Here is a 27,669-nt window from a genome sequence, read left to right as displayed (position 1 = left end):
CCTCGTGTAGGATAGCTGATTCAACTAGGGAAATGATAAACGGATTACTTTCTTTCTTTGACAAAGCTTTGCCATAATGCTTCTGTACAAAGTGAGCGCCAAGAATATGAAGACACCATGGCAGTTATGGTTGCTCCCTCAACTATATATGGTGCTGGCATCTATTACGCCTTTGGTAAGCTCGTCCTTGATAGACAAAGTCAATGTGTCGAGAAACATGTACCACTTCATGTGTTCACTATATAAAGCATGATAGTGTTGTTGTTATTGCATTTTTAACTCGTCAAAATTTTTGACATAAAGATCTACATTTCAATTTTTGGTCTTCATGTACTTCTCTTTGGGATGATGATTTATTGCGTCTTTGTCTTAAAAGTTCTAACAATCTTAATTAGCTGCTGTTAGTTTACTGTATCTGTCATTTGTAGTTAAATTGCCAGAGTTATTGGTCCGTGCAAAATTTAAGAGGAAACATCGACAAAGTTGCAGCAAATGTTACTGACTTCCTCGAGTATGAGCTCTCATCATTTTATGATTAAATTTAAATCTTGAGGAAGCTGTGTTTTTATTCACTGCATTGGTTGTTTTTAAATCCTTTTTTTTTTTTCTTTTTTTGTTTCTAGGCAATTATAATTTTATCTTTCAACTAGAGTCAGTTTCTGATGACAAGATATACCTATATATGTATATGATGTATAACTACTGGATGGTGGCTATTGCTAAGAGTTGGATGGCTTATATCACTTTGACCTTTGGATGGTCTTCAATGCGTGGGATATCTGTAAAAACTTTTGCATCACTGGAGTAATAATGAATTTGGAAGCTGGTGACTGTACCTATGTGCTGGTTGGTACAGAAAGTTAGTTCAACTAAGCTCTACAAATTTTACAAACTCTACTCGTGTCATGTTTTGTAAACCAAAATGTTGCACTCTTTGAGAAAAACTTCAGCAATTCTTGGAGTGAAAAATATAGATTTCTACTACGTCTGTGGGAGGATTTTTTGGAAAATGTTTGGATTTACTTGCAATCATCATAATTTTCTCTTTTCCTTTTCCCAGAAGATTACTATTTGTCATTTTCTTATGCTGGTTGACAGGTCAGTTATTTTTTCATGCAGGTTCCTGCAAAAGCAGATTTCCTTTTTCCTTTCAACTTACCACATTGCGGAAGATATTGAAACGAGTACCAACGGAAAGGAAGATGACTGAGCTTAGTAACATGTGGACGTCATTTTGTACATAACACCAGGAATACCTGTTGTTGGTAGATATTTCTTGCCTTCTGTATCTCCTTTATTATTTTTGGCTAGAAAGCTTAGAAACTTGATAACTTCTGTTGCATGTCTTCAAAACAAGTTGATAACTTAACATGATTATATCTTTCTGCTCAATGGTATGTATATGTAATATCATAGGAGGAAAATCCAAGTAGCTGTCCTTGAAAAGTTATATCGAGTGAAGAGCTTTATAATGCCACACAATTAAACCCAGAATCGGAACCAATCTTTATTTAAAATTTTTTTGTACAATACTTTTGATTTGCCACAGAGTACGTATACGATAATATATATTCATTAATTCTGAAACATCATAAGCTTAGTGGGATACGGAAACCAGAAACCTTGGAGAAAAGTTGCGATACATGGAGACTTCATAATTGGGTAACAAGCAGCTTATTACTCATCCTCGCTACGCACAAGCATCTCTACCACTTGACTCATGGTAGGTCTTGCATCTTTTCTTCTTCCAACAATTCAAGCCCCTCTAACCAGCCGCTCCATCTTTTTTGCGTTGTAATCACACCCGTGCGGATCCACCACTGTTCCACCTCAAATTTTTTTTTTTTTAATATTAATATGTAAATTTATATATTTTGACCTACCCTAAAAAAAAAATTAACGGACAAAAATAGTAATTATAATAATTTTTATTTTGACCCACCCTAACAGAAATTTCTGGATCCGTTACTGATATCACCCCAACAAGGGGTCTACAATATCTTCATCCAAGATCTCCAGCACTAGTCGCATTCATCTCTCCCTCACCCATTTAACCATCTTCCATCACCTGTCACCTCTCATTGTCGAAGGTTGGCATACCTGTTGCACTCTTTCTGGTTACCATCTCCAAAACAACTGTCCCATAGCTGTAAACATCAACTTTTGAGGCTATGGGAATGTTAAACTCACGCAGGGGCCATGTAACCTCTGGTTCTTCTTATTCTTGAAAAGCTTGAGTTGTTGAGCCCAGTCCTATTCAACAGCTTAGACAACCAAATCTGCCACCTTCGGTTGGTAATCGGAGTCTAGCAGAATGTTCTGCGGCTTTATGTCACAGTGTAGGTCCACTCTAGCATTCTTCATGCAAATATGACAAACCTTTCGCAGCGCCCACTGCAATTTCGACCGTTCTCCCATTTAGTCTTTGGAGGAAAGATTTTCTGCTAAAGATCCATGCTTCATATGCTCGTAACCAAAGCTGTGCTTTCCCTCTGCACAATATCCCCACATCTCTATCAAATTCATGTGATTAAGCTTCCTATGTACTTACTTCTGCTAAAATTCAGCTTCTCCTTGGTTTGCTTCATTGAGTCGCTTGATTGCTGCGATCTCGTCCATCAGACAAGGTCCCTTTGTACACAGTACCTGCTGCACCTCTTCCAATCTCTTCACTGAAGTTCAGTGTGGCCTTTTTTAAGCTCAATGTAAGAAAATTTTCTAAATCCAGTTGCAGCGATAATATATCCTTGAATGGTTGCATTCAATCTCCATCACCTCCACCAGGAAACACCACACCAAAGTGCAGGTTATTTCCACTCCCCCAACCCACAGGCGAACCAGATCAACAAACTCAATGATCTTTTCTTTGGGTCTTTTGTACATTGTTTCAACTCAGTAAGACGTACCCTTGGGCATATCAAATACGTTTTCTTGGATGTGTCATGTTTTTGATATTGAAATTCTAGCTTTAGCCCGTTTGACGTACGTGACCCTTCAAAATTCTGCTAACGGTGTCCATTAACCAAGAGAAATTTGGGATAACATTTGTACACACCGTTTCCAAACCGAGCATGAAGCCCTTGCAGTCACACGATTGCAAGCATTCGTCTTTACAATCTTCAATTTGGATATATCAATATCATAGCCATAAAAATCAACATGTGAGAGAGGGAGGAAACCGACCTCCGTATGGTTCAATAGATCTGCGATTCAGGCTGGCAACCATGAGACCAGTCTGTGGGGTTTTTATTTTGAATCCAGGGTCATCATTTTTTTTTATAAGTAACAAAGTATTAGTCTAAGGTGGCTTCATGCTTTATGCAATTTCCTTTTGCTTTTCTTAGCCTTTGCCTTGCCTTGTCCCTTGGGTTTGTCCTAGTGTGTCTAAACTCTAAAAAGGGGAGGCTATTAGTTTACGACTATCACTCAAATCCCATTGCTTTGTTTAGTGTTTTAGAGTCTGCTTGAAAGTTTTTTTTTTCTACAGTTTTGAAGGGTTTTTAATTAAATTAGTTTTGAGGTGTTCTAAAATTATTACTTGTCAGATTTTTTAAGTATTGGTTTTAACGGGCTCAAAAACCCCCAGAACCAGTGTAACATATTTTTTTGGGGTTTATGAAACACCTTAAATTATGGTGTTTTGGTTGGTTTTAAAATATTATTCCACAAATATCCTATCTAATACAAAACTATCCCAATTATATCCAAAGAAAACAAAATTTAACTATATTATACGTGTCTCCAACTATATTAAATATAAAATAAGTTTAAGCAATAAAAAAAAATATATTAAAATCTCATTTCTAGATGCTTTCTTGGAGAAGTAAAGTTACAATTTTTCAATCATTTCAGATGCTGCAAAAAATGACAAAGAAAGATGGAGAGACTTTATCACATTTGAAGTTATAAAATATTAATGAGTAAAAAACAAATAAAAAACTCTTACCTTATAATTGAAAAACAAAACTCCCAAGTACTGGTTAAAGTTGAAGTATTTTTATAGACATATATGTAAATTTATCATTTTAAAAAACTATCGGAACCGTTGGAAAATAAACTCCCAAGCACAGGTTAGATGTTTTAAAAACCACTACTAAAAACCCCTCAAAATCACTACAGTGATTTACCTTCGTAATCACTACCATAAAACTCTCAAACGGACCCTTAGATTATGTGGGATCAAGGTGCTTATTGTTTGCTCATTAACAACATGTCTTAATTTTGCAAAAATAAATCCAGAATTTTAATCTCATCGTATCATATCAAATCTTCTATCAACATCTTTATATTGCTTTATCTATTCATGGGCAATATATTACTCATACAAACTTATATAAAATAAATTCATTGAAACAGATATAAACAACATTGATTGTACCAAGAGTTAACAACTTTTTCCCACCCAAATAATGGTTTAATGACACTTTTCCACCTACAGATTTTTGAAATACCATTTTATTACTCAAATTTATATTCTAATGATAAATAAAGAGCAAATTCGTTCCAAGCTATTGAGACTTTTAAAGAGGGGACACCGATGAGTCTTTTAGTGGTGGAAGGTTTGATTTTGATGGATGTGATTAATCAGAATTTAACTAGGGAGGGGCAACTGTACAAACCCTAGTAGCTCGATTGCCGGCGATTGACAAGGTTGGCGAGAGTTAGGTTTGAAAGGTTTTGGTGAGTGATGATCGGAAAAGAGGGTAGTAATGATGTAGGGTTATAACGATATTAAAATTGGAAACAGAATATAAATTTAGATAATAAAGTGATACTTTAAAAGTCTGAAGGTGAAAAAATTTCGTTAAACCATTACTTGGGTGGAAAAAAAATTGTTTACTCTTGTATGAATTAATGTATACAAACAAGTTTTATAGGATCTTAAGTTTATAAATCATTAATGGCATGTGATATTAATACTAAATCCTAAAGTATAGTGCTACGAAATATAATCAGTATCTCAGTTATAAAAATACCATATTTAAAGGAGATGATATATCATTCGAAAACGTGTATCATTATTAAATTTTGAAATTTTGAAATTTCATAATTATTATTTTTATTATATTTAAAAAAGAATGTAATTTTTGAACTGATTTATTATGGTTGCTTGATGTAGTCCGTTGGATTCATTCAACAATAAAGTGCGAGTTGTCGCGTAATTATAACGTGCCACGTGTTTCAAAATACTGTATGTGTAGGAACTAGTTAATTAAAACCCCAATGTTACCAAATACCAATACCATGGCCAGCTAACCCACCCGCAATCCTGAACCCCTGAGCATCTGTCATAATTTCATAAACTATTTACTATCACATTATTTTATTTTATTTTTTTAGATTTTACTTTGGAATATCCGCTTATAAGTAAGAGTAACGCCACTTCCATCAATTTTTTTTAACCGATTTTCATTAGATCATAATATAGCATAGCTCACAATTATATAAAATTTTAATTTTTTTTAATTTTTAATATTATAAATTATAAGAGAATTTATATGATTGAAGTATATGCCATATTATAATGTTTATAAAATTAATAATACTAACCTCACCAATCTGTCTCACTAATCCATTTTACTAATTATATGTGAGAGTTTATGATTGACTTAATTAGATGAGACCTATTATTAAACAAGTAAAACCTATGTAAATTGAAAGTGTTAATAAATGTAATACTACCCTTATAAAATAGTGTAAAAAAATGGTATAAATATACCATTCCTCCTTTTAAGTAATCGGTGTGTTGGTGCTACAAAAGTTAAAATAAAAACGAGTCAGCCGAAAATGGGAAGCTCAAACACGGAGCTTAATAACGATTCTGCCACGGAGTCTGATGATGCAACGAAGATGGACGCTGACACCGAGAAAACAGAAACACACGACGACTCTCCTCCCGTGTTTGAAGAAAATGAAAAGGTCCTCGCTTTTCATTGCAAACACATTTACGATGCCAAGGTGCTCTGTCACTTTTCTTTTCTTTCTCATTGTTTGAGGGGAGTGAAAATGTAGGAAATTGTTTATATCGTTTGTTTGAATCAACGGAACCTAGTTTTATGTAAATAATTCGACCAATTGAAGGAAGATAATCATTTCATATATGACTTTAAAATTGCTTGCAGCATTTATAGAGTCTACCAATTCCTTTTTTAAGGATTATTTTTTGTTCTGACAATAATAGTCTGTTTTACTTCTAAGGTGAAAAAAGTCCATTACCGGAAGAAGGGCACTATATATTTTGTTCATTACCTTGTAAGTATGGTCTTTGGTTGTGTTAAATTTTAATTTTTGTAGTTGCTTGGTTTATGAAAGAACAGGAATATTATTGTTAAAGTGTCTTGATTGCATAATCTTTTCTCTGTTTTGCAGGGGTGGAATAACATGTGAGTCTATCTACCTGTCTATATAACTAATGACAGATTGTTGAAGAATTAATGAATTATAATTTTTGTTCAGGACAAATGCAGGTGGTTTCTTAGATCTTATAATTGTATTTGAAAGAAAAATAAAGGTTTATTTTAACTTCAGATTGTTAAATTGTTAGACCTTGGAAGTATAATTGTTGAATTAGTTCTAAGACTTGTTGCATTTTAATTTAGTTTACAGCTTTATAACACCAACTAATGCAATAGCTGTTGTGATTTTTTTTTTTGGAAAATTTTAATTTTATTTTCGCCATAATACAATTTTGTAGAAAGTGTTAAATTTTCTATAACAAATATACTAGATGAAGAATTTTTTTTTTTTTAATTCTTTTAAGTTGGCATACTTAAGATTTTTCCATTTATTGATGATTTACTGTACTAATAACAAACTGTCAGAAGTTTTAGTCTCTTGAACTTTTTTCTTCCAACAGCTGGGATGAATGGGTCAGTGTGGATTGTCTGCTGAAACGTACAGATGAGAATGTCCAAAGGCAGCTGGCCAACAACAAAACAATTGAATCAAAGAATTTAAAGCTAGGGCATGCATCACAGATGAAACCAAGAAGTACTGATGGTTAGGTTTAATCTCATGTTTATCTGTTTCCTAAACTTGAATCTGTGTAATTATGGGTTAAGCTTTTTCGTCCTTCTTTTATAGAAGTAATTTCTTGCATGTAGTCATCTAACTTGTCCTTATTGAGCAATAAAACTGGAACTATCTACTGCATAAAGCAGGAATGTTAGCATATTATCACATGCCTACATTTAGTTGGGGTTAAGCATTATAATTGATGGATCATAAGTTTTGTCCTTACAGACAAGGGAAAAGAAACTAAACTGTTACCATAAACTCTGTTGAAAGTGGACTGAAGGTGAATTAAACAGAACAATGTCTTCTGCATGCATTCCCTGATTCTGGTGTGAAGTGACATTCTAGTTGTGGCTGTATTCTTTGGACATTTTCCTTGGTTTTCTAGATATATCTGATAAGTTAATAGAAAAGAGATGACTTATTGAGAAATAGGCAAACAAGCAATTGTTTTCCTTCAACCAAAAAGGAGGCCCTTCAAATGCAACATTGCTTTAAGTTGTTATGTGCTCTTACGAGAACTAGTCAATATTAATGTGACCTTTTACTGTGTACGATTGAGGCAATAACTGGCTGTGTAAGTTTTTTGCTTTCATGAATGTCTTTGGAGTTCCTTGGAGCAGAGGTATTATTCTTGAAATTAGATTTCCTCTAAGCTGGTCTGGCTATATGCAGTTGCAAGGGGCAAGAAACGAAAGAATGACTGTCTTGATAAGGTATGCTCTGGTGTACATCTGCCTAATTAACTTTCATTATGCTGATGCATGCATACCTAATTTCTATGGATCCGTTCAACTGAAAATTCATTCAGTTGATGGAAGTTAACTTAATTTTCGTTCCAGTTAACTTAATGTTATCCATCAATCGCTTGTGTATCTACTTCCTAAGCCCATGGCTTTTCAATTGGTAGGAAAAGGGCCACATACCAATGGAAAATTTTGTGAACTTCCAAATTCCGCCAACTCTACAGAAGCAACTAGTTGATGATTGTGGATTAATTACACATCTGGGCAAGGTAGTTATATTCTGTCCCTGTCATAATACCTTGTTATATTTGATAATAGAAGATGTGCATTCTAGACCAAAGGTTCTATAGTACTTGTATAGATTTTCTTGTTCTTTTGAGCCTTTTGCTGTTTCCCCTTCATGTATGTCTACTCTTCATTTTTTTTACTTATTTTTTAATAAGTAATTTTTGGTATGACAAGTACTTTGCTTTAATTTTTTGAACCCATGGGATATAAAGCCTACTGACTTCTTAAATTGTTCTTATATTTTATGGGCATTTAATTACAATGAGTAAAGTGCAATAGTAGGAATGCATTGGTGCATTTTCTGGCGAGATTTATTCCCCTTTGGATTTAATATAAGTTACTGTTGTTGGATGGTCTACCATCCGTTGCTATCAAAGATAAATGACTTAATTTAACTACCATTTCGATTATTAGATGGCATTGGTTAATTATGTTGTCAATATATGTATACATAGTAATGTCATTCATTTGCTGCCTCCACCTGTTAAAATAGACTTGAGCAACTAAGTTTTTTTTTTTTTTTTTTTTTAATGATTATACGGTATACAAGTATCTAACATTCATCATTGTATTTCAGTGTCATGCATAACATGGTACGTATTTGATTATATGACCTTTCTTGCAGCTTGTTAAACTTCCGTGCACCCCGACTGTGGATGACATTTTGGAGAAATATCGTCATTATAGGTTGGAGAAGGATGGGTTGTAAGTTCAATATCTGACTATTTGTGTCCTTTTGATCTCTTCCTTCTACTCAGGCAATTTTTGAATTGTTATAGTTAAGGCTTAGCTGGTTTTGCAGAGCAGTTTTCTTTCTAATCAACAATTCCGATACATAAGCAAAAATTAAACCTTTCCTCTGTATAGGATAGCTGATTCAACTAGGGAAATGATAAAAGGATTACATTCTTTCTTTGACAAGGCTTTGCCAATAATGCTTCTGTACAAAAGTGAGCGCCAACAATATGAAGACACCATGGCAGTTATGGTTGCTCCCTCAACTATATATGGTGCTGAGCATCTATTACGCCTCTTTGGTAAGCTTGTCCTTGATAGACAAAGTCAATGTGTTGAGAAACATATACCACTTCATGTGTTCACTTATATAAAGCAATGATAGTGTTGTTGTCATTGCATTTTTTAACTCGTCAAAGAATTTTTGACATAAAGATCTACATTTCAGTTTTTGGTCTTCATGTTCTTCTTTTTGGGATAGATGATTTATTGCGTCTTTGTCATATAAAAGTTCTAACGATCTTAATTAGCTAGTGTTAGTTTACTGTAATCTGTCATTTGTAGTTAAATTGCCAGAGTTATTGGTCCATGCAAAAATTGAAGAGGAAACATCGACAAAGTTGCAGCAAATGTTACTGGACTTCCTCGAGTATGAGCTCTTTATCATTTTATGATTAAATTTTAATCTTGGCAGAAGCTGTGTTCTGATTCACTGCATTGGTTGTTTTTAAATCCTTTCTTTTTTTCTTTTTTTTCTTTTTTTGTTTCTAGGCAATTATAATTTTATCTTTCAACTAGAGTCAGTTTCTGATGACAAGATATACTCTATATAATGTATAATTGTATATGATGTATAACTACTGGATGGTGGCTATTGCTGAAAGAGTTTGATTGCTTATATTCACTTTGAACTTTATGATGGTCTTCAATGCATATGGATATCTGTAAAAACTTTTGCATCACTGGAGTAATAATGAATTTGGAAGCTGGTGACTGTACCTTATGTGGCTGGGTTGGTGCAGAAAAGTTAGTTCAACTAAGCTTTACAAATTTTACAAACATCCTACTGGTGTCATGTTTTGTAAACCAAAAATGTTGCACTTCTTTGAGAAAAACTTCAGCAATTCTTGGAGTGAAAAATATAGACTTCTACTACATCTCTGGGAGGAATTTTTTGGAAAATAGTTTGGATTTACTTGTAATCATCAATAATTTTCTCTTTTCCCTTTCCCAGAAGATTACTATTTGTCATTTTCTTATGCTGGTTGACAGGTCAGTTATTTTTTCATGCAGGTTCCTGCGAAAGAATCAGAGTTCCTTTTTCCTTTCAACTTACCACATTGCGGAAGATGTTGAAACGAGTACCAACGTAAAGGAAGATGACTAAGCTTAGGTAACATGTGGACGTCATTTTGTACATAACACCATGGAAGTAACTGTTGTTGGTAGATATATTCTTGCCTTTTGTATCTCCTTTATTATTTTTGGCTAGAAAGCTTAGAAACTTGATAACTTCTGTTGCATGTCTTCAGAAACAAGTTGATAAGCTTAAGCATGATTATATCTTTCTGCTAAATGGTATGTATATAAGTAATACCATAGGAGGAAAATCCAAGTAGCTGTCCTTGATTAGTTGAAAAGTTTACCGAGTGAAAAGCTTTATAATGCCACACAATTAAACCCAGAATCGGAGCCAATCTTTATTTAAAATTTTTATTGTACAAATGCTTTTGATTTGCCAGAGTACGTATACGATAATATATATTCATTAATTCTGAAACATCAGAAGCCATGGATAAAAGTTTGCGATAACATCGGAGACTTCATAATTGGGTAACAAGCAGCTTATAACTCATCCTCACTACGCACAAGCATCTCTACCACTTGACTCATGGTAGGTCTTGCATCTTTGTCTTCTTCCAAACAATTCAAAGCCACTCTAACCAGACGCTCCATCTTTTTTGCGTTGTAATCACACCCCAACAATGGGTGCGGAAGAAGATTCTCCAGCACTAGTCGCATTCATCTTCTTCCGCACCCATTTAACCGATCTTCCATCACCTGTCACCTCTTCATTGTCAAAGGTTGGCATACCTGTTGCACTCTTTCTGGTTACCATCTCCAAAACAACTATCCCATAGCTGTAAACATCAACTTTTGAGGTTATGGGAAGGTTGTATACCCACTCAGGAGCCATGTAACCTCTGGCTCCTCTTATTCTTGAAAAGCTTGAGTTGTTGAGCCCAGTCCTATTCAACAGCTTAGACAAACCAAAATCTGCCACCTTCGGTTGGTAATCGGAGTCTAGCAGAATGTTCTGCGGCTTTATGTCACAGTGTAGGATCCACTCTAGGCATTCTTCATGCAAATATGACAAACCTTTCGCAGCGCCCACTGCAATTTCGAACTGTCTCTCCCATTTAAGTGCGTTGGAGGAAAGATTTTCTGCTAAAGATCCATGCTTCATATACTCGTAAACCAAAAGCCTGTGCTTTCCCTCTGCACAATATCCCCACATCTCTATCAAATTCATGTGATTAAGCTTCCCTATGGTACTTACTTCTGCTAGAAATTCAGCTTCTCCTTGGTTAGCTTCATTGAGTCGCTTGATTGCTGCGACTCGTCCATCACACAAGGTCCCTTTGTACACAGTACCTGCTGCACCTCTTCCAATCTCTTCACTGAAGTTCAGTGTGGCCTTTTTAAGCTCAATGTAAGAAAATTTTCTAAATCCAGTTGCAGCGATAATATATCCTTGAATGGTTGCATTCAAATCTCCATCACCTCCACGTAGGAAACACCACACCAAAAAGATGCAGGATATTTCCACTCCCCCAACACCACAGGCGAACCAGATCAACAACCTCAATGATTCATTTTCTTTGGGCCTTTTGTACATTGTTTCAAGCTCAGTAAGACGTACCCTTGGACATATCAAAAATATTTTCTTGGATGTGTCATTGTTTGATATTGAAATTCTAGCTTTAGGCCGTTTGACGTACATGACTCCATCAAAATTCTGCGAACGGTGTCCATTAACCAAGAGAAATTTGGGATAACAGTTGTACACACCGTTTCGAAACAGGAGCATGAAGGCCTTGCAGTCACACGATTGCAAGCATTCGTCTTTACAATCTTCATAAGTGGAATTTGGAATATATCGAATATCATAGCCATAAAAATCAACATGTGAGAGAGGGAGGAAACCGACCTCCGTATGGTTGCAATAAATCTGCGATTCAGGTTGGCAATCATGAGACCAGTCTGTGGGGTTTTTAATTTTGAATCCAGGTAAGCAAGAGCATATCCGACCAGATTCAGGAGAATAACTGCAAAGACTGTTTGGTCCACAGATGCCATGGATCATGCATGGTTGAGAAATGGCTTGCCAAGAAACACTCCAAGTCCCAGTGGCCTCTTGTAGGGTGTACATTCGAACATTTCCATCAAAATCAAGTTTCAGTGTTCTTTGGGGTCCCATGCCAGAATCAGCTGCCTTGAAAGAAAGTTGATCTGATGATTCGAAGCTGCCTAGATTGTTGAATATTTCTATTCGACTGTTGTTGTATGTTGTCCTGCCTGCGTTCCAGGTTATCAGCCCTGGGTCTGGCCAATACACACTGGATATCTCAGGACCATTATAAAGAAGACGGAGAACATTGTCATTGTCAAAATACAACTTGTAAAAGCCCAAAGAAAAGTTTCCTTCGCTTCTTGAAGAGACAAGTTGTGTGTCTTTGGTGAGTGGTTGCTCAGGAAGAAGAGTATCTGTTGGTGAATCAAAGCTCTGTCAGAGGGTAACAGTCTCCGAATTCCGGAGCACAAGATTGCCAGTGTCTAAAAGCACAAGATTAGCCAGAGAAGATGAATTGGTTTTGGAGTTCCAAATGGGGATTCCACCTGCATCAGTTAAGAAAGATCCCCGTTTCTCCAAAGTGAAAGCTTTGAGCCTTTTCCATTAACTGGTTTGTCGCGGTTAGCTATCCAAGCCGCAACGGGACGCGAGGAACTGATGAACCATACGGCAAAGCAGAAAGCATTGTCGCCAACGTTGAAAAACCCCGCAGAGTAAACACCATTTGCTGAAATCAAATAGTCGTTTGAATTGTCCACAGATAATGATGAGCCTTCTTCAAGAACTTGAAATGTTGCAGATGAATTTGGAGGAGTTTGCAGGAGAAACAGAAGAAAGAAGAAAATTGAGATATCCATACGTGGGATGGGGTGCCCTGCCTGTTCTATGGGATACTATTAATAATGTCCATAGCTCGAATGTGAAAGCTAGAAAGTCTAATATTCAGTTGCATGGAAAAAATTAAATGAAAATGATCCCATTTCAACTTTACCTTCAACTCCAAAATTGTAGTCCATTCCATTAATTGAAGAGTATGGAAAGCCGGCCCTAGGCTATGAGAGCAGGTTCAGCCGTTCAGGCCAAGAAGTTGCATTGCATGATTGCTCGAAACAAATATTCTATATTTTCTAAGGTTTATTTGTCAATCAAGCCAATCGAGACATAATTATTCTATGGTATTGATGAAGGACAAATTGGGAGACTGATATGAAGCCATAATACTTTAATCGATTAAATTAAAGGTTAACTTTGAACCTAGTACAATATAATAGTTTTATAATTGGGAATTTGTTAAGCGCAGAGAAAACATGCGTTTTAATAAGTCTATGTTAGATATTTATTAATTTTCAGAATCGGTTAAAAAATACCGAAGTTTAGATTAATTCCTTTGATAAAATTAATTATATCTCGTTGGTCAAAAGAAGTTAATGTTTTGTATAATTAATAATGTAGCGTTGGTGTGGCAAATAAAATCAGCTTATGCTGGGTCCACAATCTATATAGAACCAAGCTGTCCGCATTAGCACTTGCCATTTTGATTACAATAATGATAGGGGCACCGAGACTATCGAATTACGTATCCTATAACTCAAACCAACCACGTATAAATTTACCAAATATTTTGCAAGTAAATGGTTGTTCATAAACTATAGACGGTCGTTCACGGTAATTCATATAATATGGATGCCCCTTCATCAGTAAATAGAAAAAACACATTAACAAAAATAATAGACGGTCGTTCATATGTTATAGACAACTGTCTCTAAATAATGGATGGGTGTCCACATACAATGGATGTTCATCCATACTTGAAATAAAATACTGAATTGCAAGGACGTCCGTTCATCAGTTATGGACAGCTATCCCAGCCTTGCGGTATATTATTTCAAGTAGACGCCCATCCCTGCCTTGCGGTATATTATTTCAAGTAGACGCCCATCCATTAATCTGGGAAAAGGCATCAGGTTTTCAAGTAATACGCCTTCTCTTCTTGCCTTTCCTTGGTCATCTGATAACGGTAAAACTACCAAACTAACACTCGAAATCCAATCTTCTTGTGTTTTATTTTTAATCACTTTTGGGATTTTTTTTTAGGGAGCTCTATGGCGGGTTCTTCAGGGCAAATGGCAAGAGGATTTGATGTGAACAAATTCCCTTTAGTTGAAGAAGCAGAAGACGGTGGTGCTTTATCTTCTTCACCTAACAACAGCGCGGCATCTTCGTTCCAGATGGATTTTTGTATGTACAGTGGAGGGCATAAGAAAGATTTTGGTAATGGTAATGGTAATGAAACGGAGGGTGAGAGAGGTTCTTCAAGATTTAGTGATGAAGACGAGAATGGTTGCACTAGAAAGAAACTCAGGCTTTCTAAAGAGCAATCTGCTTTTCTCGAAGAAAGCTTTAAAGAACACAATACTCTTAATCCTGTAAGTAAAGTTTCAACTTTTCATAATCTTTTATGAGGTTTTGATGATATGTATATTATATATATTTAATTTGTTGGATGACGATGCAGAAACAAAAGCTTGCCCTTGCAAAGCAACTTAATCTTCGTCCACGCCAAGTAGAAGTTTGGTTTCAGAATAGAAGAGCAAGGTATTCATTAATAATTTTGATTGAGCTGTGAAGGCAATAAAAATGGTTTAAAATTGGATGGGTTGATTTTAATAAAATGATTGATTTGTGCAGGACTAAATTGAAGCAAACTGAGGTGGATTGTGAGTATTTGAAGAGATGCTGTGAAACATTAACTGAAGAAAACAGAAGACTTCATAATTTTTTTAAACCATTAATAATGGAAACGCGTCCATTAACATATAAACCCCCGTCCATTAATTTCGGCCATAAATTTTATTATTTAAAGTTTGGATGTCCGTCCTTTATTTAGGGACGGCCATCTATAACCTATGAACGGTCTCCATTATTTTTGTTTATATGGTTTTTTTAATTTATTGATGAACTGACGTCCTTTAAATGTGGACTCCCGTCCATAGTAAATGAACTCCTATCCATATAATATGGACGGAAGTCCATCGTAAGTGAACGGCCGTTCCCGTTCACTAGCAAAATATTTGTAATGTGAAACGTGACTGGTGTGAGTCACGGGACACGTAATTCGGTATAAGAATTCGATGCACAATCTCGGTGTCCGTAACATTCAATGTAACTTTTATGCTTCTGTTCCTGCAAGTGGACGATAATTCTTTCCTGCGACTGAACATATGACGGGTCTACAGGGATATCCATTTTCACATCAATGGTTTATGGCTTGAAGACCGCAAAATACAGTCCAATCAAAGGGGTACCGAAATTTCTCAATTTGACAGAATTGGACTGAATCGGTAGCTACATAAGCAGATCGAATTAATGGCTGAAACTTGGCCTTTAATTTTAAACGTAAGGAATAAGGATGCGTTCAATAATCATTAATCATAATTAAAGTTTAATTAGATAAATTTGCTGTCGCCAGAAAATTAATCTGGGATTGCCATAAGAAGACTATCCCTCATTAGCGATAATGTAACACCAACAATTTATTCTGCCTGTGCAGTCCCACCTTGACATTCAGAATCTCAAATATATCAGAGCTAATCAATACTTCACCAGTCACCTCCCATGTGGTTGAGTTGATGCAGTACTGAAAAACTTAATGTTATCAAAAGCAAATTGGCCTTGATTCCTTTCTACAAAGTTGAAGTAGATGCTACTAAATTTGAAGTGGATTTTTAGGGCGTGCAGTGCAGGAAATTTTTTATCTTTAATACCGTCACTTTCTTGGGCACCCTCATAGACATTCTCTTACATTTGTGTTGTATTACAGTTGTCTATACTATGACGTACCGCCAATGGCATTATACTGTCATACTAGATTAGAGCATTTTATATTGACGCATATTGATCTAACCAATATCGTAAATTTTTATAAATATATGTGCTGACTATAATTAATCTGGTGCTCTTATACGTAGCCCTTGAATTCTACAGTCATATTGACTGAAAGTGAATGAACGTACTTTGGACAAATTTTGGGTGTCTGTTTTTGTGCGAATTGGGAAGGGAAATGAGTAATTATCTCAGTTTCGGGCATTCTATGTTAAAAGGATAATACAAGGAACTGTAAATTTGTCACTTAAGACCTGCCCATATGAACCGCCAGCGGCCAGCCCAATGTAGAACATTAATATTTAAGAGGCTTACTGTATGTGTTGGGGTAATAATAGAAGCAAGGAAAAATTGAATGCTTGTACTTTCTTTATGATTTAAACAAAGCATGGCATGCATGTCTATACATTAGTCTATGCCTTCAAATAAAATCTACCAAACACGTTCAATTTAATGATCAACCGAATTTCTCTGAATAGTTAAGAAGCATCTCCTAGGTTTGAGTAAAGTATGCTCTTTCAGAATCTAACTTTGCATAATATATTAACTGAAGACATACTGAAATATATGCATATACCTTCAGGGGTGGGTACTTGTGCAAGCAAATAGTCTGTTCATGTGTTTTAATGCGAGAATGTTGTACTTCCATAATTATATTCTAAAAGAAGAAAACAATTTGTCTTAGTTGTTGGGCAACGAGGTGAACATTAACATATGAGATTGTTAAATTGGAGCATCAAACCCCTGCAGACAATAATGAAAATAGGAGCTCAATACAACAATCTTCTTAAACCAGAAATGGAGTAAGCAAAGAAAACGAATTAAGGAGATGGACAGACGAAGACTTTGTGTTTCATATACCAATTTGCATTAAGCCTTCACGCGAATATTAAACGCATTTACTAACACCTATACTTAATCTACACAAAAGTCTTAGATACTTGATGATAGCTAAATAAAAGTAAAGCGAGGTGAGTTACAATCTAGAGAGAATATATATATATATATATATATATATATAAATATATAGAGAGAGAGAGAGAGAGAGAGAGAGAGAGAGAGAGAGAGAGAGAGAGAGAGAGAGAGAGAGAGAGAGAGAGAGAGAGTGTTGTTTGGACTAAGATAAGTCAATCCCATAAATGAGAGGGGAGTCATCTATTTAGAGTGGGAGAATTCAAGGTAATAATCATGAGCCTGTAGTCCGACAGGTGAGGTATAATTCCTAACCCACCTCTTATTGGTTGTCTATACGAGAGATATCCTTAAATTACGTAGGGCTTGGGCAGGTGGACGATTCCTGGCCACTCGCAAGTCTGGCACTCACCTGTTGCACTAACGAGAATCATACCTCTTCCGTCATTATGCGACGTGTTAACGTCTAGACGGTACAAATCCTTCCTGAATTTTGATTGGCTCTTGTTGACAATAGTCCACGTCAACCCTGATTTTTTAGGCATAACAGAAGCCCCTCGGTTTTTAAGGTTTAAGGATTGAACCTTGGGAACTTCATGATTATGCCAAGACTTGACTTGTCCCGAATGACGTTTGGTAGAGCTGATAAGGTTGTTTCCGGCCATGGATGCTCTTAAGTTTAAGGGTGACATCAATAAAGGTGGGACCCCAGGAGGAAACACTACAAGGCCTTCTTGGAGAATAAGAAGAAGAACGCCTCTTCTTCTAAAGCTGTGTATTGAGATCTATTCATCTCCGGTTATATCTTAGGTCATTGACACTGGATGTGGTTCTCACATTTTTAATAATGTGTAAGGACTGCGGCAGAGTAGATCACTTAGTTGAGAAGATGTGGACGTACAAGTTGGAAATGGAGCACATGATGTTGCATTAGTTAAATGATTTTATTGTTTGACTTTGCCTACGGGCTTGTTATTGGAACTTATGGATTGCTATGATTTACCCTTAGTTTCGAGAAATGATATTTCTATGTTTACTTTAGACAAATAAAAGTATTACTTTTATTACTTTTGGATTGTTGTCCTCTAGTATAAATAATATTCTTTATGGAACTGTTTCATAATATTTTGTATGTTCTTCAAATAAACAATAAGGATATTCTCAAAGTAACAATTATGCCAAGTATGACAAATTGAGTTAAATATACCTAATTCTAGGGTTATACCCTAAAGACTGTGACCCATATACTGAACTGTGTGTTGTCAAAGTCTATAGATAAGACTCCATATGAACTATAAAGTGCGCAGAAGTCTAACTTGTCTTATCTAAAGATTTGGGGTTGTGAAGCTTATGTCAAGAAATTGATTTCGAACAAGCTAAGCCCGAAGTCTAATAAATATATTTTTATGGGGTATCCTAAGAAAACCAAATGATACTATTTCTACCGCCTAGAAGAGCGTAAAACTTTTGTTGTTCGTATTGGCGTCTTCTTAGAGAATGAATTTCTTTTAAGAGGTACTAGTGGGAGAAAAATAGAACTCGATAAAGTTCTAATACCATATGATACATTAGACGAAGGATGGGATGATGTGCCACAAGATATAGTTGAACATCATGAGGAGGTTACTCCACAGTCTGTGGATCAAAATGAACCACCTCAAGTTGCACAGGAGCTACGTAGGTCTAGAAGAATACGTTGTGAGCACGAGAGAAATGGTTTTTTCGTGACTTAGCATGGTGACGTATTGGTCTACCAAGATGATGAACCCAGAACCTATGATGACACTTTATCGGATCCAGATTCTGTTAAATGGCTTGAAGCCATGAAATTTGAGATGGACTCCATGTACCAGAAACAAGTATAGACTCTGGTGGATCCACCTATAAGGGTAAAACCCATAGGGTGTAAATGGATCGTCAAAAAGAAGACTGATATGGACGATAACATGCATACCTATAAGGCACAACTAGTTGCCAAAAGTTGCAAATAAGTTTATAGCATTGACTATAAAGAAACTTTTTCATCGGTTGCGATGCTTAAGTCTATCCAAATTATGCTTGCGATTATTGCATATCAAGATTATGAAATTTGGCAGATGGATGTCAAATCAGCTTTCTTGAACAAAAACCTAGAAGAGAATGTGTATATGACACAACCTGTTAAGATTGACTTATTTTAAAATACCAGACGCAATAATCAAAAGCATGTGAAACTAACATTAGCCAATTTAAAATAGCATGCAGCCCCCTTATGACTTAATTAAACTTATCCCTCTCCACTCATTTCAACCACCTCTCTCCATGACCCACTATAAATCTCTCTATATATATACCTTTTACCTTTAGGCTTAAATGCAAAAAATACTTAAAAGACTTAATATCTAGCCTTAATTGTTAAACACTAAGGGTGTGTTTGGTTAAGGGTAATAGGAGATTGTTGAGATAATGTCATCTTATATTACTTGATTGCCACGTTTGGTTGTCAAGCAATATAAGATTTCGGTAAGTTATTATTGATAATATAGGAGGTGATCTGATTACTTATTTTTATTACAATTGTATCCCTTATTAATAAAATTTTAAGACAATAATGCCCTTGTTTTAAAAACAATTTACAAAAATACCAATTGACTATTTTATCCTTATATACAAAGTTTTTAGAACATAAATACCCTTGAAATTTAAAAAAAATTACCCAAAAGTGGTGGCTAGATCTGGCCACCACTGGCCGCAACCAAATGGGGCACGACCAGCCATATTTGGCAGGCCATGAAGATTTGGCCGTAAAACGGTCGTTGTTGCAAGGCTAGATCTCCACTTTTTCCGTCAGCAGCAGCGGTGGCAGGTCGCCAACAATGGCTTCGGGGGGGGGGGGGGGGGGGGGGGGGGGGGGGGGGGGGGGGGGGGGGGGTGCTGTTTTTATTAAATTTTAAACTTTTTTGATGCTGGGGTGTTTTAGCTAAATATGAAATGTAAGGGGTTAAAAGGAACTATTAAAAAATAATATTATATTATTATTTAAAAATGAGGGCAATTTAGTAATTTATATAACATATCCACTAATTTATTCCTTTCAACAAACATATTAATATAGTATACCCACCAATTTATTCCAACTAACCAAACATATTTCCCTAAACATTCTCAGTAATCTTTAAGGTAATTTATCTTTCCATTGATATAACATTCTCAGTAATACAATATTCCCTAAACCAAACACACCCCAAATATTAACTGTCTAAATTAACCTCAACTCTCATTTTGTCTTTAAATTTGTTTGTAAATGGTGGTATCATACTCTTTCATCGGGTTCGGGAAGGCTAAAATTTCTAAAATTTCACACCACGTGCACTTGGCGATTAAGTTCTATAACAAAATCCCTCAACAAACTTGTTTTGCCCAAATCAGTATACTTCCATAGTAAACCAAGACCAGGGAGGCTTAAAGCACATATAGTCACATCATTGGCAGGACATTCTTTGGAATTTCAGTTACTCAAAAAATCTTCCTTGTAGCTTCAGATGTTAAATTTGAATGCAGGAGATTGATTTTGACGTCTTTGTAAGTTTCCAATCCCTTATTCATGCTGATGACTGCTGACCATACAATTATCTACCATCCAAACCTTTGACAATATTGGTCAACTGTAAACTTTTTTCCCAAGCAATGATATCAAATCCTACTTGCATAACTATAATGGAAATAGAAATATTTAGTTACCAATTACATGAAGATATTTATATAGAATATGCTTAGCTACGCAACATCAAATTTGAGTAGTTCCCTGGAATTGGATTTGGTAGAATAGAAAAGTTTCAAGTGTTTGGGTGTAACCATGTAAATCAAATCCTATTTGCATAACCATGTAAACCCATAAGGTCGAATTTGGGTGTTTGAGACTCTAGTATTTCGGTCTCTAGTCCAATCTAGTACATATAAAAAAGATACTAAGTGCAAGTTAAATTTCTTAAAGTAGTGTAGTTTGATCGAGTTTGAATTTGTTTGTTAATTTAGTTCCACGTGTGAAAGCCAAAGGGTAGGAATCAAAAGCTACGATACAAAGATCAACCATTCTCGTCTAACCAAACATCAAAAGCACTAGTGGTCGTATCCTGGGCAGGCCATTCCTTAGAATCCAGTTACTCGAATGAACTTTCTTTGTAGGATCTAAAGTTGAATCTCCGTATTCAACGTTTCTAATTTCCAATTCTTGTTCAAGAAAATTATGACTAGCTAGCTGTGCACTAATCTGACTAACCTAAACTTTGACTCATAAAAAGAAAACTTGTAGATTCCCTGTTACTATCTGAGAAAGATGATATATTGGGGTAGAAAATACAATATTTGGTTGAACATTCTCAAGTTTTGACGAAAATGGAAAATAGTTTTCATAAATTTCTATGGGGTTATCACATGAATGTGATTATCATAAGTTTTAGTTTGGTATATACAAGAATCGAAGAGGAAACTAAGGGAAAGAATGGAAATTTATTAATTTTTGTTATTTCTGCCACACATAAGCAATCAGCAGAATACTAAAAACTTGGAATTATCCTCTGGAAGCATACAGATTCAATTTGACCCCACCATCCAACCATAAGGAATCCGTATGCATCTACCTGTATAAATGGTTACAAGGAGATATTACTGTAGAGGGGAAATGGGAAATGATGCTTTCATCACCGTCAAATATGACACCTTGACCAGAAGTTTCATTCAAATCTAACGGTGACATGAAACCATCAATGTATATATTGATGATGATGTGTTTTCGCACAAACTGTTATATGTTGGTGCCAATGAGCAGACAATATTGGTCCCCAAATCCCACTCAACATTGCCTTTTTAAAAGTATTACGCAGGGTCTTACGCAGGGGAAAAGCTATTAGTTAAAAAGATACATACAATTAAGTAAATTAATGAAGAAAATTATCTCAATCAAACTTCATATTCAACTACTTAGATGAAACTTCAAACTTGGACTACATTCTGTTTTAATGCGTTCCTTCCTCAACCTAAGGACTGACGTTCTCACTTCTCATTCCTTGATGAGGAGGCGGCCCCATATTTGTCACAAACGCCCACGTGTTTCAACGGCGGCCAACTTCCTCATATTTTCCTCACTCAAATTTTGCTCTTGCATTTCTACGTTGCTGCGCGCTTCTATAAATACCACACCAAGCTCCACTCTTTTTGCATATCAAACAACACAACTTTCTCTGAATATTCAGTTTTGCCCAAGTTAACCAAAGCATTCATTCACCTTCCAAATGGCTACAACTGTCAAGTCTCTTTGCTTATTCTTCCTTCTTCTTTTAGTAAGCTCTTCTCTATTCATTTCAGAAGCTCGTCCTCTCAATGATGCGCCGTCCCGGAACCCTATAAACAAAGGGATCGAGATTCTGTTCGATGGCTTGAATATTCAAGCTATTAAAACCGGAGGTCCAAGTGGAGGAGGAAAGGGTCACGAGTTCACGGATGCTCAGACTTTAGGAGTCACGAAATCTGGACCAAGTCCTGGTGAGGGACACTAAATAGCGACTCACACACTAGTGATTCTTTCAATCTTTTATTAAACATATCGTTGTTATTTGATTTGTTAATTGTGTTTTGGTCATAAATTGTCATTACGGGTGTAGTTAAGTACTTATTTCTCTTCATGATGAGTTCTTTAGCTCTGTTTGCTTTTAAATTATGTAATGAAGCTTTTATTTCATTATTTGTACCGAATTATATTAATCAATAAGAGTGTTTATTCCTTTTTCAATTTCAAGCATAAGGTCTATGGTTGATGCGAGGGTGTGACAGAGAGATCTTGGTTGGATATAACAGGTTTTTCTTGTGTTCATGGAGAACATTAGCTATTCATTTTGTCATGTAGTTAAGGTGATCGAATCGCAGGAGAATATAACTAAATAGCGTTTTTGTCTGAAATTTTTTACACGGGAACATTGCTCAATTGGAATGTATAAAATTATCGTACGGTTGCAGCCTCCATAGACAGAAAGCGAGAAAATGAAGAGCACCATTAATTTTAGCCAGGCTGCACACTATGGCAGACGCCCTTACTATTAATTAAGGTGTTAAGACCATCCATCAATATGTGGAGACTAAATAATACACATATCATAAGTTTAAATGGGTTAACAAAAGTTATGCAGTAACCTGAGATGTTAATGTAGAATTAGCGCTGCAGTTGAAAAAGAAAAATCAGTGACTGCTGAACTAATGAAGATATATTAATTGGTTGTGGACGCCAACTGTTATGCATGCGTGCGTGTGCAATCTACAAGACAAAACCAATCTGGAGGATTGCATTTGCGTGACCATTTCATACTCACAGTTGTTAAAACCAAAATTCATGATCTGATGTAATATTATTCTACTTAACTAGTCCAAATTAAGGTTCTAAGTGCAAGAATCAAACAAACTCAGAGACGGTAAGACGGCTTTAACTGGTTGTGTGGAGCTGGACCATGCTAATTAGTTTCTGGTTTCATCTCTCCCGGTGAGACGGCTTTAGAGAACGAGTATGAAAGGGCGGGTAGGAAGTTTTAGTTATGCAAATGTCTTTTATTAGTTTACGACTATCACTCAAATCCAAATACATTACTTAAAAAGTCTTTATTCCATTTTTTTTATAAGTAACGAAGTATTAGTCTAAGTTGGCTTCATGCTTTATGCAATTTCCTTTTGCTTTCTTTGTCAAGGTAAAAATCAGTTTTCCAGGTTTTTTTTGTTAGTTTTTTGGTGGGACAAGAAGCTGAAGCCTCTTTTTGCATGGCTTTTGTTTTGTATAAACAGTAGTATCTAGTGCTCTCTGCGTTTCCTGCGCTTTTGGCTAGTGTTTCCTTTGGCTTTTCTTCGCCTTTGCCTTGCCTTGTCCGTTGGGTTGTCCTAGTGTGTCTAAACTGTAAAGGGGTGTCCCTTTTTTAGGTAATTATTCTTTATTCTTTCTTTTGTACAATACCTGATTTACCATTAATATATATATATATATATATTTGTCCCATCTGTCCTTCTAAGCTTTGTTTAGTGTCTAAGAGTGTGTTTGAGAGTTTTTTTTCAATGGTTTTGAGAGGTTTTTAATTAAACTAGTTTTAAGGTGTTCTAAAATCATTATTTATCAGATTTTTTATGTACTGATTTTGACTAGCTAAAAAACCCTCAGAACCAATATAGCGTATTTTTGAGGGGTTTATAAAACACTCCAAATTGGAGTGTTTTGGTTGGTTTTAGAATTTTATTCCACAAATACCGTATTCACTACAAAACTATCCAAATTATATCCAAAGAAAAAAAATTAACCATATTATGTGCGTCACCCTTGTTTCTGAGTATAACCTTTAGCTACCAGTCTAGCCTTATAGGTCTCTACCTTTCCATCTGCGCCAACCTTTCTTTTGAAGACCCATTTACAACCAATAGGAACTATTCCTTCTGGAGGATAAAAAAGAGTCCAAACTTGATTAGAGTACATAGATTCTATTTCAGAATTCATCGCTTCTAGCCATCTTCCAGAATCGATATCTAATATCGCTTCTTCATAAGTTTTAGGATCATCTCCATGATCAACTTCTCCCACTGAAAAAGATTCAAAAACTTTTTCATGTAGAAAGCCATAATATCTCTCTGGAGGTCGAGATATTCTAGAATATTTACGAGCTGGAACCATTGTGTCATGCGTTGAAGGTTCTTGATCTGGTTCACCTATCTGAGTATGATCGATTTGAGACTCTTCGGAATATTCTTTGAGTTCAATTTTTCTTCCTGCACCTCCTTCTTCTAAGAATTATTTCTCAAGAAAATGTGCATTTCTACTGATTGAAATTCTTTAATCAGTAGGGAAGTAAAAATAATATCCTAAACTTTCTTTAGGATATCCTATAAATCGACCTTTTTCAGATTTTATGTCCAACTTGTCTGTTTTAACAATCTTGACGTAAGCTCGACAACCCTAGACCTTTAAATAGTTAAGAATACCACACTTCATATGGTGTTTTTTGGACTGATTTAGATGGTGCTCTATTTAAAATATGCACTGCTGTTTGTAAGGCATACCCCCACAAGTAAATCGACGAGTCCTTAAAAGTCATCATCGATTGCACCATATCCAATAAAGTACGATTTCTCCTTTCAGATACACCATTGTGTTGTGGTGTAAATGGAGGAGTTAATTGTGATATAATCCCATTTTCTTTTAGAAAATCTTGAAATTCCGTACTTAAGTATTCACATCCACGATCTGATCGTAGAATTTTAATTCTCTTTCCAGTTTGTTTCTCTACTTCATTCTTGAATTCTTTGAACTTTTCAAAAGATTCTGATTTGTATTTCTTTAAATACAAATACCCATACCTTGAAAAATCATCAGTAAAGGTAATGAAGTAGTGAAAACCTCCTCTGGCCATTTCATTAAATGGTCCACATACATCTGTATGTATTAATTCCAGCAATTCTTTGGCCCTTTCCCCTTTACTCTTAAAGGGTGACTTGGTCATTTTTCCTTGAAGACAAGATTCACAGGTCGGATAAAGTTCTGAACCCAATGAACTTAAAAGTCCACTTTCTCCTAACTGGATTATTCTTATGTCTCCTATATGACCTAATCTATGATGCCAAAGTAATTTAGGATTAATTTCATTTTGAGTTCGTTTATTAGTTATGGAATTCTTTATGCTATGACCATTTAATTCTAGCACATACAAACCATTTGTATTGATAGCTTTGCCAACAAGTTTATTTCCAAAATAAACTAAATAGTCATTTCTATTAAACTGTACACTGTAACCATATTTACATAATACAGAAACAAAAATTATATTTCTAATGGCTTTAGCAAAATACAGTACATTGTACAAATACAAAAAGTGTCCTAATGAGAGCATCAAACTGCATGTTCCCATGGCTTCGGCAGCAACATTTGTTCCATTCGCCATTCTTAACATGACTTGATCTTTTGCTAGAGTAGAACTATTCTGCAGATCGTGCAAACAAACACAACTGTGTGAAGTAGCAGCTAAATCCAATATCCAGGTTGAATTATTTGAACTAACATTTAATTCAAATTTAATGACATAGCATTGAGACATACCTGATCCAATCGTCTCAATGAGAAGAGCTTTAGCCTTCTTAAGACTTTCTAGATAGAAAGGACAATTCCTTTTCCAGTGCCCGCTTTCTTTTCACTAAAAGCATTGACCATTTTCTTTTGATTTATTGGCTTGAGGTGCAACCTTTTTCTTAAACCCCTTTCCTTTGGGTTTTGTTCCCAGATTCTTTTGGGATTTCATTGGCTTTTTCTTTTTAGTCTTACTGGAAGAAGTCATACTTACAACCTCCTGCCTTTTACCTTTTCTTTTCTGATCATAAAACTGTTGCATCTCATTCAACAAATCAAGAAGTTTCATCTCAATCCTATTGAGATGATAATTATTGATGAAAGGTGTGAAACTTGGAGGTAGAGATTGGAGAACTAAATCCACCTTGAGCGTGTCCGGCATTTCAATTCTCATGGCATGTAATTGCCCTAGAATGTTAATCATTTTCATGACATGTTCTTCTAGTGACATACCCTCTTTCAACTTCATTCTGAATAAAGTTGAACTTAATTCATATTGCCTTATCCTCGAATTCTCACGGTACAACCCTTGTAACGCGAGGTAAATTTCATTAGCACTTTTCATCTTTTCACACTTTCTCTGGAGCTCGTCACTCATTGATGCCATCATATAAGAGCAAGCTTTAAGTTCATCCTCCTTCCATTTTTTATATTTGCTATGCTCATCAGAAGGAGCATCAGAAGGAGGAGGTTCAGGCAGGGGCGTGTCTAAAACATAAGCTGCGTTTTCTGAATTCAATATTATTGTCAGTTTCCTCAGCCAATCATTGAAATTACTATGGCCAACTACCTTGTTATTATCATCTAGGATTTTCAACAGTAGATTATTCATCTTTCACAGTTTTATATTTTATGAGAGATGCTGTAAGGAAATTAAAAACATTATGAGTGTTTTGTTATATATATCTTTTATTAAACTAATCTAATTAGCTCCCACTATTTTATTCAAATCCTATACTTTTCTGGATAAAGATTCGAAAATTTTGCTGGACTAAAATTTCTAGTGGGGAATCAAATTCTTATCAAATTTCATAAGCCTCACATGATAGAAATCTTGGTCCATTAAATTCAATAAGTAGGAAACTATTTCCTTTTATATCACCATATAAGCTATGATTCATTTCCTTGCCTCTAGTTTCAGATACCTCACATAATGGAAATTTTGGTACCCTAAACTAGTTAAATCCGACTCATTATGCTTTCTTAAAATAGAATTCCTATTATACCTTCACATAATAGAAATCTTGGGTATAATATGAATTTCTATCCAAGAACTAAGACAATCAATTCTAGGTCATAAATTAGCATCCCTCATATAATAGAAATCTTGGGATCTCTAATTCTATGACAAAGAATTAATTGACTCATAATGGAAGGCTTAGACTTAATATTTTAATTAGGGAAGATTTAAAGATTAGGTTTTGTTCTAGGTTAATATTTTAATATCTACCCTATACATATCCACCATATGTATCAACTAAATATAAAACATAAACCCCAAACTGCAAACTGCAAACCTAAAACTAAATGTCATGCCATAAAATTAAGTTTCAACACTTCATATAAATATTAAAACTTAACTATAAACAATGGCATAATTAATATGCATAAAACAT

The 27,669-nt window shown here is 35.3% G+C and overlaps 3 protein-coding genes and 2 pseudogenes across 5 annotated transcripts; 2 read left to right on the top strand and 3 right to left on the bottom strand.

Annotated features, from left to right (window-relative positions):
- Window positions 1-1,974: 1,974 nt before the first annotated feature.
- LOC116141608 lies at window positions 1,975-5,292 on the bottom strand (annotated as a pseudogene).
- A 464-nt stretch (window positions 5,293-5,756) lies between these two features.
- Window positions 5,757-10,475, top strand: LOC116141647 (protein MRG2-like). Of its 3 annotated transcripts, none has more exons than XM_031427130.1 (10): window positions 5,757-5,919; window positions 6,199-6,252; window positions 6,370-6,383; window positions 6,857-6,999; window positions 7,690-7,730; window positions 7,925-8,029; window positions 8,674-8,753; window positions 8,916-9,085; window positions 9,348-9,432; window positions 10,056-10,475. In XM_031427130.1, the coding sequence occupies exons 1-10, from the start codon at window positions 5,788-5,790 to the stop codon at window positions 10,168-10,170; spliced, it is 939 nt and encodes a 312-aa protein (XP_031282990.1). In that variant the 5' UTR covers window positions 5,757-5,787; the 3' UTR covers window positions 10,171-10,475. The 3 variants fall into 3 exon arrangements, with proteins under 3 accessions (XP_031282990.1, XP_031282989.1, XP_031282988.1); XM_031427129.1 differs by having other exon boundaries at window positions 5,757-5,958; window positions 10,077-10,475; XM_031427128.1 differs by having other exon boundaries at window positions 5,757-5,958.
- A 153-nt stretch (window positions 10,476-10,628) lies between these two features.
- Window positions 10,629-13,005, bottom strand: LOC116141646 (annotated as a pseudogene).
- Window positions 13,006-14,228: 1,223 nt separating this feature from the next.
- LOC116141607 (homeobox-leucine zipper protein HOX27-like) lies at window positions 14,229-22,466 on the top strand. The gene is made up of 4 exons (XM_031427085.1): window positions 14,229-14,564; window positions 14,654-14,733; window positions 14,827-14,942; window positions 22,276-22,466. Exons 1-4 carry the CDS (start codon window positions 14,241-14,243, stop codon window positions 22,464-22,466), a joined length of 711 nt encoding a protein of 236 aa, XP_031282945.1. The 5' UTR covers window positions 14,229-14,240.
- Window positions 22,467-26,120: 3,654 nt separating this feature from the next.
- LOC116141606 lies at window positions 26,121-26,885 on the bottom strand. The gene has a single exon (XM_031427084.1). The coding sequence runs from the start codon at window positions 26,883-26,885 to the stop codon at window positions 26,121-26,123; it is 765 nt and encodes a 254-aa protein (XP_031282944.1).
- Between the last annotated feature and the right edge of the window lie 784 nt (window positions 26,886-27,669).

Source organism: Pistacia vera, unplaced genomic scaffold, assembly GCF_008641045.1.
Source record: "Pistacia vera cultivar Batoury unplaced genomic scaffold, PisVer_v2 Contig40, whole genome shotgun sequence".
NCBI classification, from domain to species: domain Eukaryota; kingdom Viridiplantae; phylum Streptophyta; class Magnoliopsida; order Sapindales; family Anacardiaceae; genus Pistacia; species Pistacia vera.
Note: the sequence above shows the minus strand (reverse complement) of the source record. Positions and strands in the feature narration are given on the sequence as shown.